We start from the raw sequence: 16946 nt of genomic DNA, 5'->3' as shown, positions 1-16946 counted from the left end.
CTCTGAAAGAAGAGAAAAGCAGCCCTGAAAAGGCATCTAAAACTCCCCAGCTGAAAATAGTGTCTTCTGGCTATTATAGTTTCTGGCTGCCAGAGCACTGGATCCTAAACTAGTGGGTTCGGTCTGATATATTACATTTGGTGTTTTGCCCTCACACAGTTAGGCCCTCCTCATCCCCCACGCCCCTGGAGACAGACTGAGTCACGGGTTCTGTTCAGGGAGATTTGTTAGTGAAGGACGAAGAAACTATCCCAGAGGAAAAGGTCCTCCGTTTTTAAGATTGTCTGTGGCCTGAGCCCATACAATATCACGAAAGTGAAGCTTTGTTTTAAACTATTTCTTGTAAACGGAATTAAAAAAAAATTTTTTTTAGTGCTTATTTATTTATTTTGAGAGAGAGCTAGAGAGCCAGTAGAGGAGGGGCTGAGAGAGAGGGAGCGAGAGGGAGAGAGAGAACCCCAAGCAGGCTCTGCGATGTCAGCTCATTGATCCCGTGAATCATGAGATCATGACCTGAGCCAAAATTAAGAGTCAGACTCTTAACTGACTGAGCCACCCAGGTGCCCCAAACTGAATTTTAAAATATATATTATTATGTCACTAAAGTCAGTATGTGTCTATGATAAAAATTCACACACCGGGGAAAGATATGACAGGCAAAGTCAAAGTCATCAGACGCCTCCTGTCCCAGCTCCCACCTTTGACATGCTTTGAGCATATTTTTCTATGTCCTCTCAGAAATTTTTATCCGTATTTTTAAAATATCATAAACTTCAATTTGACACATTGTTATACTTAATGTATCTTGAAGTCTTTCCAATCAGAACCTCTAAATTTACCTCATTTTTTTAAAATGCTGTATATTTTGTCCTTGTGTGAATTCGTTAAACCCCTCTCTTAACAATGCATATTTAGGTGATTTTCATGACCAGTCCCCAGTCAGATCCCGTGACATACTTTGGTGAGATAATTTGGTGAACATATCTGAAAGATAAATTCTTAGAAGAAGAAGGGGCATCTGGGTGGCTCAGTTGGTGAAGGGTCTGACTCTTGATTTCAGCTCAGGTCCTGATCTCAGGGTCATGGGATCGAGTCCCACACTGGATTCGGTGCTGAGTGTGGAGTCTCCTTGGGATTCTCTCTCTCCCCGTCTTTATGCCCCTCCCCCACTTGCACATGCATGCACACGTGCACTCGCTCTCACACGCAAAATAAATAAATAAGCTTTAAAAAAAAAAGTGGAATTGATAAGTCAAAACCTATATGCATTTTAAATAGATGTTCCCAAATTATCCCTTAAAATGTCAATTTATGCTTCCATCAACAGCACGTGAAAGTGGTTTGAACTAACTTCTAATTTTACTGTTAATTTGGAAGACAACCCCAAATGATTGTGTTCTCACAGGAGACCTGAAGGCAGGGTTCTGGAGCCACGCTTGGGCTGTTGGCATGGAACGTTTTCCATGGGCCCGTTTTCCAAGCTGAGAGACAGTGCTTCTCCTGTTTTACATGTAAATCGCATTCACATCTTGATTATTGTTTCTCGGGATGATCAAGTGTTCCGGAGAGGCTCCTCACCAATGCCACGTTTTCCTTCCAGTTGTGGAATGTTGAGAATCTGTTTCCATTTTCAGGCCACGTTTACCTTCTTGAGAGAGCCAGGGTTCCTTCTGAAGGAATACTTTGCTGCCTTTTTTTTTTTTTTTTAACATTTAATGTTGAGCCTGTCTGATTGTGTGATCAAACAAGAGTTTGCACAGTTTTTCTTTGGAGGAAAAAGCTACATGTGAGGCTAGAACATCCCCTCTGCCACCCACCTCATGTCTCCTGGGGTAAGAAGAGGGGGTTTGGCAGAAACCTGAAAGGGTGCCACTTCCTGGGCACCAGTGGCAAGGTGTCCACATAGATGGCTTTCTTTGAACAAGGCCACGGGCTGTAGGAGAGGTTTTTTCCATCTGCTTTGTTCCCTATGCCTTGCAGTTAGTAGGTGCTCAGGAAATACTGACTGACTGAATGGATAACTCTGTACAGCCATTTCCAGCCAATAATCTATATCCTCATTTAAAAAAAAAAAAAGATCCATAGAACACTCCATGTTTTTCAAACAAAAGAAAATTCCATTTGTTTTACCTTACCCGCAGTGGGAGAAGAGCCAGACCCAAAAGCTAAGAATTTGGAGCTCGGTGGGGTATTCCCCTCCCCGTGACTCTGCCCTCCGAGCCACATTTGCTCTGGCCGGCTGCTGTTAGAAGGCAGAGCCGTGCACTAAGGGAGCCAAACAGCCTCATTCACACAGCTCAAAACTGGACTGACCACTTCCTCCATAAGCTTACCTCTCATTTTGGCCGTGGAGAACAATGAAAGTGCCTATTAAAAGCCAGCAAAAAGAGAGGACTCTATAATAAAGAAAACGTCACAGTGCTACATTTGAACTTCTGGCCTGCGTTTCTGCCTGGGCTGTTTATCCTGACCATTGAAATCCTGATTTCTTCTCTGCTTTCTAAATATAATGGCAGCAAACTGGTATACTTTCTCCTCGGTCTTTTTAAGATCCCACCCAGTGTACCATATGCGATGTGTAGTTTCCCCACCAGAGACGCTTTCTCTTCTCTGAAACACACACTGAAGAGAGACAGAGGTGTTCTGCTCTGTGATGGGCTCCGGGCTTTATATGCAGAATTGGCAATTGGAAGAAAAACCTAGGAACTGGGGTTTGGAGCTCTCTGGCCCTATTAGCACGAAAAGTCATTTAAAAACCTACCAATGATGTACCTACGAGGGAGGCAAACTTCCCAGAAAAGTATTTTCCATTCTCACCCTTTTTTACACTCTTAATTGTAAGCCAGAATTTGGAAACAGGGTGATCTAATACCAGCATAAAACCAGGATATATTTGAATTCTTCTCACTGCTGTTGAATCTAAGTCCTGAGAATATGGGCTGTTGGCCAGAGTTTTTCAGCATTTTCTTTAGGCACATTTTTCTGAACCAGTGGTTTGCCTGTGGATTTTGCAACTATTTTAGGTGTCAAGACATATTTTTTCCCTCTTCTTTCTGGCTCTTCTTCCAAATGCAGAGTGTGGCGGCTGCTACAAATACAGTTGACCCTGGGAAAAACAGAGGGGTTGGGTCACCAGCCCCCTCCGCACAGGCAGCAATCCACGGTTTTAGTAGCTTCTATTAGAAACGTAACTGATGGGGCGCCTGGGTGGCTCAGTCGGTTGAGCGTCTGACTTCGGCTCAGGTGGTGATCTTGCGGTCCGTGAGTTTGAGCCCCGCGTTGGGCTCTGTGCTGACAGCTCAGAACCTGGAGCCTGTTTCAGATTCTGTGTCTCCCTCTCTCTGACCCTCCCCCATTCATGCTCTGTCTCTCTCTGTCTCAAAAATAAATAAAGGTTAAAAAAAAAAAATTAAAGAAACGTAACTGCTAATAGTTGACCAGAAGCCTGATAACATAGGCTGATTTTGTACTCTGTGTATTATATACTGCGTTCTTACCACAAGGTGAGCTAGAGAAAAGAAAATCATAAGGAAGAGAAAATACCCTTACAGTACTGTATTTATCAGAAAAAAAACAAAACACAAAAACCACCTATAAATGGACCTACACATTCTGAGCCCATGTTCAAGGGTCAACTGTAGTGAGAATCTAGCTGCTGTGTTACCTCCAGCCATGTTTCGGAGGAAGTGCTCCATGTAAGAGTAAAGAAAACGGTAGAATCAGAGTGGGGCTTTAGGGGTGCCCTCTGGTCCCATAGAAAGGAGGTACCTCTTGTCCCATGGTGGAGAAATCACAGTTTCATTGACAAGGGCCACATGTTGACCCCTTTCAGAGTAGCCCTAAGAATATGACGGGCTGAGCTGTTATGTGATCCTGAGGTGCCCAGAGGCTATCAGAGTGAAATTTGGTCTCCTCACCAGCTGTGGTTCCGAATTGAAAGAAACATTTTAAGAAACTAAGTTAAAAAGGACGCCTCAGGTCGGAAGGAGGTGTGCCCGTTACAGAACTAGGCATTTTTTTTTTTTTTTTACCTCAGAATCACAATATGTGTACATAAGGCCCAATTATATGCGTAAAGTGCACATTTGAGGTGAGCCTCACTTCCCTGGGTGAGGTTTGGGTAACTGTAGCCCTTCCTGCTGGGGACGGGTGGGGTGGGGGAGCCCTCTCAGGCCCTGCTGTCCTCTAATTAGGACGGGCTTTGTGCAGTGATTGTTGGGTGACCAAACACACAGCAGCTAAGAAATAAAGGGGGAGGAACCACACTCCACCTAATACCCAGAACTCCTTGCCAGATTTACCTATAGATCTGATCAAAGCCGCTGACTAACAAAGTTCCCACAGGAAAGCAAGAGAACACCCATTGGATAAAGGAGAAAATCACTTCCTTCCAACTGCCTGAACACACACACAAGTTATTTTTGGTGTGAGAGCAGAACCTCCTGATTCCCTCTGGCGATCTAGGGAATCAGAAGTGTTACAGATTTTTTTTTTTTTTTTTTTTAATTCCTGCTACCCTTATAGGTTGGAAAGTTAACCAGGGGCAGCTGAGGGAGCTAGAGCGAGAGAAGCAGGAGAGCTGTCTGCCTAGAGGTATTTTTATTTGAGGGGCAGCTTTGAGACAAAATGCCTGCTGGAAGAAGTTGAAAATGGGGAGAGTAGCTGAAATTGTAGACTATTCATGCTGGAAGGGACCTTCACTGTGGTACGATCTGGTCAATTTTTAAATGAGGAAACTCAGCCCGGTGAGGGCAACAGCTAGTTAGGGGTTCATTCCGCTGTCCACCCCTAGGTCACTGGTAGAGGCAGAAAAGGACATGTTGCAGGCGTCATGGAGAGCCATACAGGGAAGGCAAACCAATAAGAATGGGGAAGTAAGCACAAGGCTTAAAGAGGCGACTAGCCAAAAAACTGATTTGTCAGAAACTACCCGGGGACTGGGGACTGGAAGGAGTCCTCACTGTAGGCAGGCTGTCCCTGTCACTGGAGGCACTGATTAAAGCATTGACCAGAATGGTGCCTGGGTGGCTCAGTCAGCTGAGTGTCCAACTCTTGTTTCGGCTCAGCTCATGATCTCACGTTTCATGAGTTCGAGCCCTGCATCGGGCTCTGTGCTGACAGGAGCCTTCTCTCTCTCTCTGCCCCTCCCCTGCGTGTTCTCTCTCTCTCTGTTTCTCATGCAATAAATAAATAAAGTTAGAAATAGAAGGAGCATTGACCAGAGACTCTGATCACACTCCCCTGCCTCCCCTCGTCTTCCATCTTCTGCCTGTTGATAACAAATGGAGAATCAGATTGATGGTCGCAGACTTCTGCCGTCCAAAATGCAGAAAGGTCGGGAAATGGACCTGTTTCCACTCAGTCACCCTCTTGCTCATCCCCTGGGTACTTGGTGGCTGAGGCTTAGTGTCCTTTGAGAGCCCCGTATACAAGGGGTCTTATTCCTCCGTTTTGCAGTCCAGCAGCTGGTCACCGGTGCTCCCTGTTCTCTCAGCCTCTGCTAAAGGGAGGATGGAGACAAAGTGACTGTGCAGCCCTAGCCTTCATCCGCCCCCACTGCTGACTGCACCCTTGGGAGCAGAAAAGCCTCTTGGGGAGAGTGGGGGGGAACCCATAGACCCCAGGGATCCAGAACCTGCTGCGATCAGGGTCTCCCGTCCTCCGGCTGGCTGGCTGGCTCTCGCCAGTCCCCTTTCAGACCATGAGGGGAAAATACACGGGTGTGTAAAGTTGCCTGGCCCGACTGTGCCGCTGCTGCTTGGTTTATAATCAGTCTGGCCTGGAAGGGTATAAATCCCTCATTCAGCCTTGCTGGCAGGCGCCCCGCCCGTCATTAGCAATGCAGGGATGAGGTGGGAGGGAAAACTTAACTGCGATCTTGGAAAACCACTGGGAAGCAAGAGAGCTTGCCTCCTGCAGATGTGGGAGCGTGAGCAGCATTGTGCTTTCTCCCGGGTCCCATGAGAGCGATAGCGGAGCCAGGGGAGGGAGGTGTCGGTGTGGGGCCTGACCGCCTTGCCGTGTACTAGACAGGAGGCCCCTGCGGTCACTCATGGACACTGCTCTCATCAGTGAGGCTGGGCCTGGATGTCAGTGGGCAAGGTGAGCCCTGATGACGTGGTCTGTCACCTTGCTCGCGAGAGGGAGCCTCCTCCCTAGGGGATACCCCAAAGTAAGGAGACCCCGTGTTGGTCTGTGGGGCTTGGTGCCCGTGTTTATTCCTTGGGGGTCCATTCTGGAAGTCCGCACTTTGGTTGGAGAAAGCAGAGGGCAACTCTGTGTGGGCAAAGAAAATCGTTAACTATTCAGGAGCCGCGCCAGAAAGATCGTGTGCATCAACACAAAACTAACACTTTGCTTTCCTTTGGGGCCTTTTGCTATTTGCCTGGGACCTATGTGTTTGTTGTAGCTCTTGCGTTCCAGTCATGCTGCTGAGGTGGGGAGAGGCACAGAGGGACACTGCATGCCCTGCTCTTAGGATGACATAGCTCGATGAACTCAGTGAGCGGCAGTTGTCATTAGTGCCTAGGTCCTTGAATGTCAGACCCGTAGTTCTCTCACATTTTAACCCTTGGGATACTAGGATGCATTTTAGGACCTGTGAAGACAGTTAACGCTCCTGTTATTTCCCTAGAAGCTTTTATCAAAATAGTGGGGACATCCTCCAGTCAGTTCTCAGAATGAAAGAAATGAGTTCTATTTCAGTTTGCTGTTTTCTGTCCCCAGTGGCCATGCCTTCTTCCCTGAATATTTTTACCCAAACTCTTATTTCATTGGTTTGAAACCTCCATTTCATACGTTGATACAAAGAGTGAAGTCCAGTCATTGCCCTGTCTAGACTGGCCCTCAGCTCACTGTCTATGACATTTCTGAATGTCCCCATGTTCTGTGCAGTTTGGGGTGGGGGGCTGAGGCCATCCCCGTCCCTCACCCCCGTCAGGTTCAGCATTCACGTGCCCCACTCTGGGAACTGGCGTGTAGGAAAGACTTGCTTTCCCTTAAGATCTGTTTCTTCATTTATAAAATCACATACCAGCCCCCCAAGGCAACCAGGGTGTTTTTATTGTTTTTATTGTGGGTCACTTGTACTCTCTATAAACCTGACTTTTAAAAAATCCATTCAAAATACGTGTTCAAATTTGTTGTTGCAGGCATTGTTTGCAAAATATTGGAAACAAGCTAAGTGTCCATCAGGAGGGGACTGGTTAAATAAATCCTGATACTTGCACATGATGGTATATGATGGGATTGCTATTAAAAAGAATTAGATAGATCTGCACATCTGATGTAAAATATCTCCTTTGTGTAAACGTGTGCATGTGCATTTGTCTGGGTTGTTTGGCAAATCTTCAGAAGGATCCCTGGAAATTGCCAGTGTGGCTTCCTCTGATGAGGGGGACTGGGTGCTAAGGTAGGAGGCTGACTTCAAAGGCGCCGGATACCCTTTTTGCATTTTGAATTGTGTTCACTGTGCATATATTATCTCTTAGAAATAAATAACAAGTAAAATCAATTTCTGTGACCGCAGGGCCCTGGAACTGAGTGGCATAGGCCTCTTAGCCTGATTGTTGCTGTTTCTCAATTTCAGGCCCTTCCTCTGAGCCAGCGCACTCCCCCACCAGCAGCGGGAAGAAACTCTTTGCTCCTGTTCCATTTCCTTCGGGCTCCACTGAGGATGTGTCCCCCAGCGGCCCCCTACAGCCCCCGCCTCTCCCCCAGAAGAAGTTAGTGAGCCGAGCGGCCTCTTCGCCTGATGGCTTCTTCTGGACCCAAGGCTCCCCCAAGCCAAGAACAGCAAGTCCCAAGCTGAACCTCAGCCACTCGGAAACCAACGTCTGTGCCCACGAAGAGTCCCACTTCAGCTACTCCTCGAGCCCCGGGAGCCGCCACCATCATATCTTCTCCTCTTCTGAGCCCCTGGAGAAAACTTTCAAAGGCAACGGCCACTGGGTGCCGGCACCAGGGCTGGCGGGCGGCCAGAGCGGCTTCGGGAGCCCCAGCCTCCAGTGCAAAGGGGTCCCCTCGGCCTCCCAGCTGAGCGTGTCCAGCCAGGCCTCCACCGGCAGCACCCAGCTGCAGCTCCACAGCCTCCTGGGCAGCATCAGCAGCAAGGAGGGCACCTATGCCAAGTTGGGGGGCCTCTATGCCCAGTCCCTGGTCCGCCTCGCAGCCAAGTGTGAGGACCTCTTCATGGGTGGCCAGAAAAAGGAGCTGCACTTCAACGAGAATAACTGGTCACTCTTCAAACTGACCTGTAACAGGCCCTGTTGTGACTCGGGGGACGCCATCTATTATTGTGCCACCTGCTCCGAGGACCCTGGCAGCACCTACGCGGTGAAAGTAGGTACCGCCCCGCCCCCTTGCTGTGAAAGTAGGTACTGCCCCGCCCCCTGCTGTGAACGTAGGTATCGCCCCGCCCCCTGCTGTGAAAGTGGGAACCGCCCCGCCCCCTGCTGTGAAGGTAGGTATTGCCCCGTCTCCTGCTGTGAACGTAGGTGTCGCCCCACCCCCTGCTCCTAGTCTGCAGTGCAACCAGCTGGTCCTGGTTGTGGCAGGACAGCCTTTGGAGCAAGTCCTTTCACCTGTCCGGGCTTCAGGCGCAGGCTTGGTGCCTGAGTTTACTATGAGCACCCGTGCTCACCGATTTCACCCTCAGCCTGGCCCGGGACATAAGGTTCCTTATGGAGCTTATGATCCAGTCAGAGGGACGGACAATGAAGATACTGTTCTTCAAATGCTAGATAGCTGGAGAGGGAGGTGGACCTAGGCGTGATCTTGAACACAGAGTAACTGCATCGATGAAGCATTCAGTATGCAACAAGACTCTCGGGTGCATTAACTACATGACCTCACATCCTCCCAGGGCAGATAGGTTTTACAGGTGGGGAATCTGGGGCGCAAAATGATTTAGCTGCCCACAGCTGGCAGTGGCGGGTGGCTGCGATGGATCAGAATGCTGCTTTGGCTTGCCTGCTACACCTCTACTACCATCCTGTCCCTTAAGGGAAATGGAGTTCAGAGAAGTGAAGTGACTAGTTCAAGTAACACAGCTCTTTAATTTTTGCCACCAGCTCAGGGCCGTTGCTACCATCCCTCACCGTTCTCTCAAGGTGCAGCTCCCTGCAAGCTGGTCGAGCCGTCTGCACCCACATTCTGTTCCTTCCATGTGGCCTTTTTTCTCATCTTTTGGTGTCCCCTGAATACCTGGCGGTCCTGTAGCTCTTCTATAAATGCAAGCTTTTGCGGATAGTGAGGAGGGGAACAATGAGCTCTTTTTTTTTTTTTTTTTTTTGTGCCATCACCTGTCCCAAGATCTTTTATTTCCAGTCAGAAAAAAATGCAAATACTGATCTAACATGAAATGGCCTGGGGAGGCAGGGTGGCTTCCTGCTTACCAGTGGAGTTTTTAAAAATATTATGATAATTAGGGACGCCTGGGTGACTCAGTCGGTTAAGCATCCGACTTCAGCTCAGTTCATGATCTCATGGTTTGTGAGTTCGGGCCCCGCATCGGGCTCTGCGCTGACGGCTCAGAGCCTGGAGCCTGCTTCGGGTTCTGTGTCTCCTTCTCTCTCTCTCTGCCCCTCCCCCACTCACACTCTGTCTCTCTGTCTCTCAAAAATAAATAAAAATTTTAAAAAAAGTTTTTAATATTATGACTATTAACCAAGGAAAATGGCAATGAATTTTGTACTTTGAGATTTTTCTTTTAACAACTTGGTGATAACACCATAAAAAATAGATTAGTAACCCCTGATTTATAGGTTCAGGGGGCCATATATAATTATTTACTGCCTTACGATGAAAAAACTGGGGGTGAAGAGGCCAGTACGGCTATAAGAATACAATCAATTATCCAGAATCAAGGTCCCAAAAGACTAGGGGGGGGTTGTGGCTAAGATGGCAAGCACCAGATGGAAGAAAATACAAACATGCTGAACTGAGAGTCTGTCGATTTCTTGAACTTCACTGTCTCTTTCTATCAAAACCCATCTTAGTAAGTGATCCTGCTCTGCCACTCCCCAAGCACAGTGAAAAACAAAAAAGAAACAATCCCAGTGTTCCCCTTCCTGTTCGGATGGTGCTGTATCCATCCAGTAGAGGGAAAGTGAGTACACTCTCCAGTGAGCTGAACTTGAGAAGCCAGGCTTTCTGGTCGTCTTTGTTGGCCCAGATCCAGGGTGTGGACCCAAACAATGAAAGGAATGGAAATGTGAGCTCCTCAAAGCCTGAGGGCTGGAGGTGTCTTACAGGAGGTTCTTTGCTTTTGCTAGCCCCAGGGAACCTGAGGAGGTAATCAGTGAGCCAGCCTTCCCTTGCCCTCCCTGAGGTCAAGGGCATCAGCCACTGTCACCTGGCTCCTGGGGCTGGAACTGGGTTCATTCAGTGCCTCTCCATTTTGAGGAAGGAAGGACCTGGTGGAAGCAGCTTGCTCCCTCCTGCCTTGGGGTGGAAAGTGATGTCATCCTGCTCTGGGATCTAAGGAGCTAGGTGGCCACTGATCAGAACCTTGGGGTAAAGGGTTCTGGTTTTCACATATATTTTTTAGTTTATTTATTTATTTTGAGAGAGAGAGAGAGAGAGTGACAGAGCACACACGAGAGACAGAGAGCAGGGGAGGGGCAGAGGGAGAGAGAGTTCCCTGCTGTCAGCACAGAGCCCAATGCGGGGCTCGAACTCTCAAACCGTGAGACCATGACCTGAGCCCAAACCAAGAGTGGATACCTAACTGACTGAGCCACCCAGGCGCCCGTGGTTTTTATATTTTTAAGTGATTGTCGTGTGCAGCTTGGATCTAGGACCTCCTGGAACAATGAAGAATTAGCCACATTCTCTGAAGAACAATGCAGAAAATCTGGCTTTCCTGGCGGAGGTTAAAAACAAGCATTGTTCCTCATTTCATTAGAAATGTAAGCTATGAGGAAGTGGGGACACGAGGCCCCAGCCCTCTAAGGAAGAGAGTCCCAGGTGTCCTATTTGACTCTGCCGGAGACATGGCACCCCAAGGACCATCTCTGTAACATATGAAAAGGAAATCTGGAGAAGAGCATCCAGTGTTCAGAATCTGGGGAACAACAATACCGATTCGCAAGTGTGCCTGGCCCCGGTAATTGTGGGGCGGGGGCTCTCGGAACATCGTTTCCCACATGCAGCTGTTGTACTTCATTAGCGCTGCAGTCTAGACGGAATACAGTCATCTGGAATCCGAGGGACGGAGCGGTCTCCCCGCCCACGCCACCGCTCCGGCGCTGAGCTCATGTCATCTGTGCCTGGTAAGCGCGAGCCTTGCTCTCGAGTCCCCATTAACAAAAGCAGGCTCGCACCTGCTCGCACTAAATGCCAGGCCCTCCGTTTATGGGCTCAGCGCCCTGCAGCAGCCAGGAGATTAAAGCCAGCTCTTGTAGCCCTGCTCCGTGACTATGTGGTGGGGGGGAAAAATCATCAGCTGTGTGTGAGTTTTAGAAGCTGCTTTATTCCTTGGTCAACTAGGACTGCAGTTCGGTAATTAGGGACTTGTGTTAAGCCAGCTGGGCCTTCTTTATTTAAAGAACGTGACTTAGCCCAGATTTTTAACCACGAACGAGGCTGTGGCTCCAAAGTTGAAAGTGAGACTTGGCTCAGCAAAACGTTTGAAATTTGAGCTGAACCAAAGGTTTGTGTGGTCTTGCACCAGATCCCAAGCTCAGACTCCCTGAAAATGAAATGGAGGGGGTGAGGGTGGAGAAGCCTCCCTGTCCTCCCCCCTTCCTCTACCCGCACCCACCATCCCGCACTGTGAAACGACTGCAGGGGGCACCCCCACCTTTGCACTATACTGACTCTCAGATCGGGGGCAGGGGGGTCCTGACAGAGGACTAGCTCGCCGATTTTAAAATGCATCCAGCCCTGTCCCCATTTATTCGGCTCCTTCATTTACATCTCTGTGCAAACTGTCAGTGGTATTTGCTGGGCCTAGGCCTTTGACACCCTTGAGAAAAGGAATCCTTGGAAACCCTTCCCAGGCCCTGGACAGCTGCAGCCCCCAGGTTTGTACAGTAACTGGCAAGCCAGCTCTGGATTGCCTCACCACATGGCTACAGCCAGACCAGCAGAGCGGTCACCATAGCAACCTTCTCCCGCTCACTGTGGGCTAGTCACTGTGTTGAGAGCCACACCTGTGTTGTGTCCCTGGCTGCTCACAGTGGCCCTGGGAGAAAGGACCTATCGCTGCCCGGACTGCAGAGGAGAAAATAGACTGAGATAAATAAGGTGGATCCTTGCTATTTGTGGATTCCGTATTTTTGAATTCACTTGTTAACATTCATTTGTAACCCCAAATCATAATTTGTGGCCCTTTTGTGGTCCCTGGAAATGCACAGAGTAGGGGGAGACTTGGGTCACCAGACATGCGAATTCCCAGCCAAGGTAGAACAAGGCAAGGCTCTGGCTTCTTGTTTTGGTTCTCCCCTGTCAACAGGTGTCCTTTTTGTGGTCTCTTCGTTGTCTCGTTCTTCACATTTTTGTGCCTTGTGTTGATGATTTCACTGTTGGAAATGACCGAGCTGAGCGCTGAAGTCCTGCCTAGTGGTCGTGAGCACAAGAAGGCTGTCATGTGCCTTTGGGGGAGTGTTAGGTGAGCTTCGTTTAGGCGTGAGTTCCAGTGCCATCTGCGGGAGTTCTGTGTTCGTGAATCCACAGTATCTACTAATAAGGCGTCTTTAAACAGAAACACACACAAAGCGAGGTTATGTGTTGGCCAGTTGGTAAAAAATGTTACTAACAGACGCTTGCAAGAACTTCGCTCTATATTTCCCCTAGGAGCAGTGGTTCAGTATTCGCTCATTCTGTGTTTGTGGCTACTTAACAGAACTACTGCAAATAACAAGAATCGATTGTAACTTGCCAGGGTTTGCCGAGTTTGAGTTCGTATTTAAGCCAGGGTCTTTTTCACTTCCAAGCCCATACTTTTGACTCCTGGAGACTTCTCCCTTGTACAATCTTGGGCAAATAATTTAACCCCTCGAAGCCTCTGTTTCCTCTTCTGTAGAAGCATCTACCTCATCCTGTCTCATCGGGTTGTCTGAGATTTAATGAGACACTGTGTGAAAAATGATTAGTAGGCAGTGCCTCACACGTGCAAGAGTTTGGTAGGTGTGTGTTGTGGTGGAGAAGCTCTCACGGGGAAGGGAGTGACCCCGACCTCAGCAATGCGTGGCCCACATAGCCACGGAGGGCACAGCAGACAGTGCCATAAACAGTGGCTGGCATCTATACGTGAGACTACATTTTGAAGGCTACACATTCCCTTTCGTTTAATAGTGTTTCAGAAGACTGCCATGTAAAAAACAAATACAGTTGGGTGGGCTACAGTGGGGAGTCCACAACAATGCCCTTTAGATGCGTGTTCCAGAATCATTTTTGTTAGTGTATTAGGAAGCAATGTCTGGGGGAAAATGCACTTAGGTTTTTCTTCTGTTTTACCTCTGTAATGGAGAGATTACTAATGTGTTGCCTCCCTTCACCCCCTAATTATCATTTTAAAAGTTACCTCAGAGGCTGGACTCTCTTATTTCAGGTTTCAGGCTGAGAAGAAGGTTTGTATAGCTGCAATCTAAATAAATGCCTGTGAAAAGATGCTTGCAGCGGAACTCCTGAAAACGTCACCTGTTAGCAATGTGGCGCTTTGTAAACGCTGCTGTAATCACTCGAGTGTGGCACCGTGGCAGCCTGAAGGGTTATTTTGGATTGCTCGCGGGATGATATGTTCTAGGCAGATGCGAGGTGCCTTTCTTTGCAGGATTGCTACACCGATCCTCACCTTCCTATAACGCATGGCTGAGGATGCACTGTATCCTTTTGAGAGGGGAGACCACAGCCCATCTTCTGTCCCTTTCCTTGTAATTACGGGGAAAATGAGGCCTGACAGAGGGCCATTACGTCTGGCTTGAGCAGCTGCGTGGCAGCCAGAAGAGGATTACCATGGCTAAAGATCCTCGGTGGCTGGTGCTGTCTTAATACAAGATGTTGAAGAGGCCGGAGAGCGATGGTCGTGGGGATTCCCCAGAGGAACTCCAACTCACCTGCTTGTTTATTCCTACAATAATAGGGTGTTCAGAGGGTGCCATGGGTTGGCATCCCTCGCCCTGGAGGGCCCTCTATTTTCTCTCTGACTCATCCTCGGAAGGAGGTACGTGACTTCCATGTAGCAGCTCCAATAAAACGGCTGGCTCGCCAAGCTGTGCCAGCAACCAACATTGCACCTTTACCTGGATCTGGAAACTAGGGCAGTCTCAGGGAGTTTGGCCACAGCCTAGAAGGACCCGCTTCTGTCCCTGAGATTCCCCAAGAAGGGAGCAAAGCGCCCCAGCGGCCAAACACGTCCGCGGTCAGGTGGCCGCTGTAGGGCGCAAGGAATGAGGATTAAGGTTGACTGCCTGTGTAAACGCTTGTCTGGTTTCCTGAGAATTTCTCTAACACACACTAGGGGCAGACAGATGTGTTCCTACTGATAGGGTGCCACGTTGTCCTGCGGGAGCCCCACTCCTGCTGGATCATGTCGTCACGTTATGTTTAACTCTTAAAGAAATTGCCAAACTGTGTTCCAAAGTGATGGCACCATTTTATACACCACCAACACTGTAGGAGGGCTCCCATTTCTCTGCATCCTCATGGACACTTGTTACTGTCTGTCATTCTTGTTATAGACATTCGAGTGGGCGTCAAGCAATACCTCACTGTGGCTTTGATTTGCATCTCCCCAGTGACTACTTTTTAAAAAAAAAAAAATATTTAGTTTTGAGAGAGAGAAAGCACAAGCAGGGGAGGGGCAGAGAGTGGGGGGGTACAGAGGATCTGAGGCGGGCTCTGTGCTGAGAGCAGCGAGCCCGACTCGGGGCTCGAACTCACAAACTGATGGATCATGACCAGAGCTGAAGTCAGACGCTCAACCGAATGAGCCACCCAGGCTCCCCTCCCCAGTGACTACTGTGCTTGTGGCCATTTATGTATTTCTTTGGTAAAATTCCTATTAATATAGTTTGTCCACTTTTGATTGGGTAGTTTATCATTCTCTTACTGCGTTGTAAGAGTTTTTTGTTAAATTTTACTTAAAAATTATTCATCAGATAGGTGTTTTGTAAATATTTTCTCCAGCCTATGACTTGTCTTTTCCTTTTCTTAATGGTATCTTAGGAATTTTGATAATTACCGACTTTTTTTTCCCTTATGGACCATGCTTTTGGTGTGGCATCTGGGAAATCTTTGCCCAGCCCAAAGTCTCAAACACTCTGCCCTGGGTTTTCTTCTAAAACGTATATTCGGGGCTCTTACACCTAAGCGTGATCCACGTTGAGGCAATTTGTGTGTCTGGTGTAAGGGTTTACTTCTCCTTTTTGCAAGCGGCTATCCGAAATGTCCCAACACCGTTTGTTGAGGATGATGGATTCCACCATTGACCTGACTTTGCCTTTCGCCCGCAGATCTGCAAGACCCCTGAGCCCAAAGCAGCCCCTTACTGCAGCCCTTCTGTGCCCGTGCACTTCAACATCCAGCAGGACTGCGGCCACTTTGTTGCCTCGGTGCCCTCCAGCATGCTCACCTCTCCTGACGCACCCAAGGACCCTCAGCCTGCACCCCCATCACACCCGCCTGCCCAGGAGCAGGACTGCGTGGTGGTCATCACCCCTGAGGTGCCCCACCAGACGGCTTCTGACTTTGTGCGGGACTCCGCCTCCAGCCATCAGTCCGAGCCTGAGGTTTACGAGCGGCGCGTGTGCTTCCTGCTCCTGCAGCTTTGCAACGGGCTGGAGCATCTGAAGGAGCACGGGATCATCCACCGGGACCTGTGCCTGGAGAACCTGCTGCTGGTGCACTGCTCCCCCCAGGCCTCCCCCGGCGCCTCCCCCGCCGCCCCATCCCCTTCCCCGGCTGGGGCTCCCGCAGCGTGCCCCTCTGCCTCTCTCGCGGCTGCCACCCCCGTCCCCGCCCCCGCCCCCGCCTGCCAGGGGGTGCCCAGTGAGAAGTACCTGCCGCGGCTCATCATCAGCAACTTCCTGAAGGCCAAGCAGAAGCCAGGCGGCACCACCAACCTGCAGCAGAAGAAGAGCCAGGCCCGGCTGGCCCCCGAGATCGTGTCTGCCTCGCAGTACCGCAAGTTCGATGAGTTCCAGACGGGCATCCTCATTTATGAGCTGCTCCACCAGCCCAACCCGTTCGAGGTGCGGGCGCGGCTGCGGGAACAGGACTACCGGCAGGAGGACCTGCCCCCGCTGCCCGCGCTGTCCCTCTACTCGCCCGGCCTGCAGCAGCTCGCGCACCTGCTGCTGGAGGCCGACCCCATCAAGCGCATCCGCATCGGCGAGGCCAAGCGGGTGCTGCAGTGCCTGCTGTGGGGGCCGCGTCGGGAGCTGGTGGAGCAGCCGGGCACGTCGGAGGAGGTGCTGTGCGGCACGCTGCACAACTGGATCGACATGAAGCGCGCCCTGATGATGATGAAGTTTGCCGAGCGGGCGGCGGACCGCAGGCGCGGGGTAGAGCTGGAGGACTGGCTGTGCTGCCAGTATCTGGCGGCGGCCGAGCCGGGGGCGCTCCTCCAGTCCCTGAAGCTCCTGCAGCTTCTGTGAGCGCGGCCCCCCAGCCCCGCCCTTCAGCCGCCCGCTCCCCTGCCCGCGCCTCCTCCTCCCCCCGCCTCCTCCTTGCACCCTGCCTGGCCTTGGGAACATCTGTCTCCCCTGGGAAATGGTACACGACTGTCATACTTGGATGTAATATATATATAAAATATCTAAATAAGAAAGACTGCGGCTGTCATTGCCCACGCCGCCCCCCCGCCCCCCGTCCTCCTCAAGTCCTCCAGGTTTCTTCCTGTAGTCAGTACATTCCTGGCCCCGCGCCCCGGCCTGGGACAGTTCTGCGGATGCAGTGAAGTCTGGACTCCGACTTCACTATGTCACCATGGGATCACTTTA

General features: G+C 49.9%; 1 protein-coding gene across 5 annotated transcripts in view; it reads left to right on the top strand.

The window, feature by feature from the left end:
• The window catches only part of PRAG1 (PEAK1 related, kinase-activating pseudokinase 1), a 108981-nt gene extending 92314 nt beyond the window's left edge, over window positions 1–16667 (top strand). For all 5 annotated transcript variants that reach the window (XM_053216365.1, XM_053216367.1, XM_053216366.1 and 2 more), the window contains 2 exons: window positions 7589–8340; window positions 15459–16667. In XM_053216365.1, coding sequence (XP_053072340.1) covers window positions 7589–8340; window positions 15459–16601 — 1895 coding nt within the window. In that variant the 3' untranslated portion in view covers window positions 16602–16667. The remainder of the gene's footprint in view (window positions 1–7588; window positions 8341–15458) is intronic.
• The last annotated feature ends 279 nt before the right edge of the window (window positions 16668–16946 follow it).

Source organism: Acinonyx jubatus, chromosome B1 (genome assembly GCF_027475565.1).
Source record: "Acinonyx jubatus isolate Ajub_Pintada_27869175 chromosome B1, VMU_Ajub_asm_v1.0, whole genome shotgun sequence".
Lineage (NCBI taxonomy): Eukaryota > Metazoa > Chordata > Mammalia > Carnivora > Felidae > Acinonyx > Acinonyx jubatus.
Note: the sequence above shows the minus strand (reverse complement) of the source record. Positions and strands in the feature narration are given on the sequence as shown.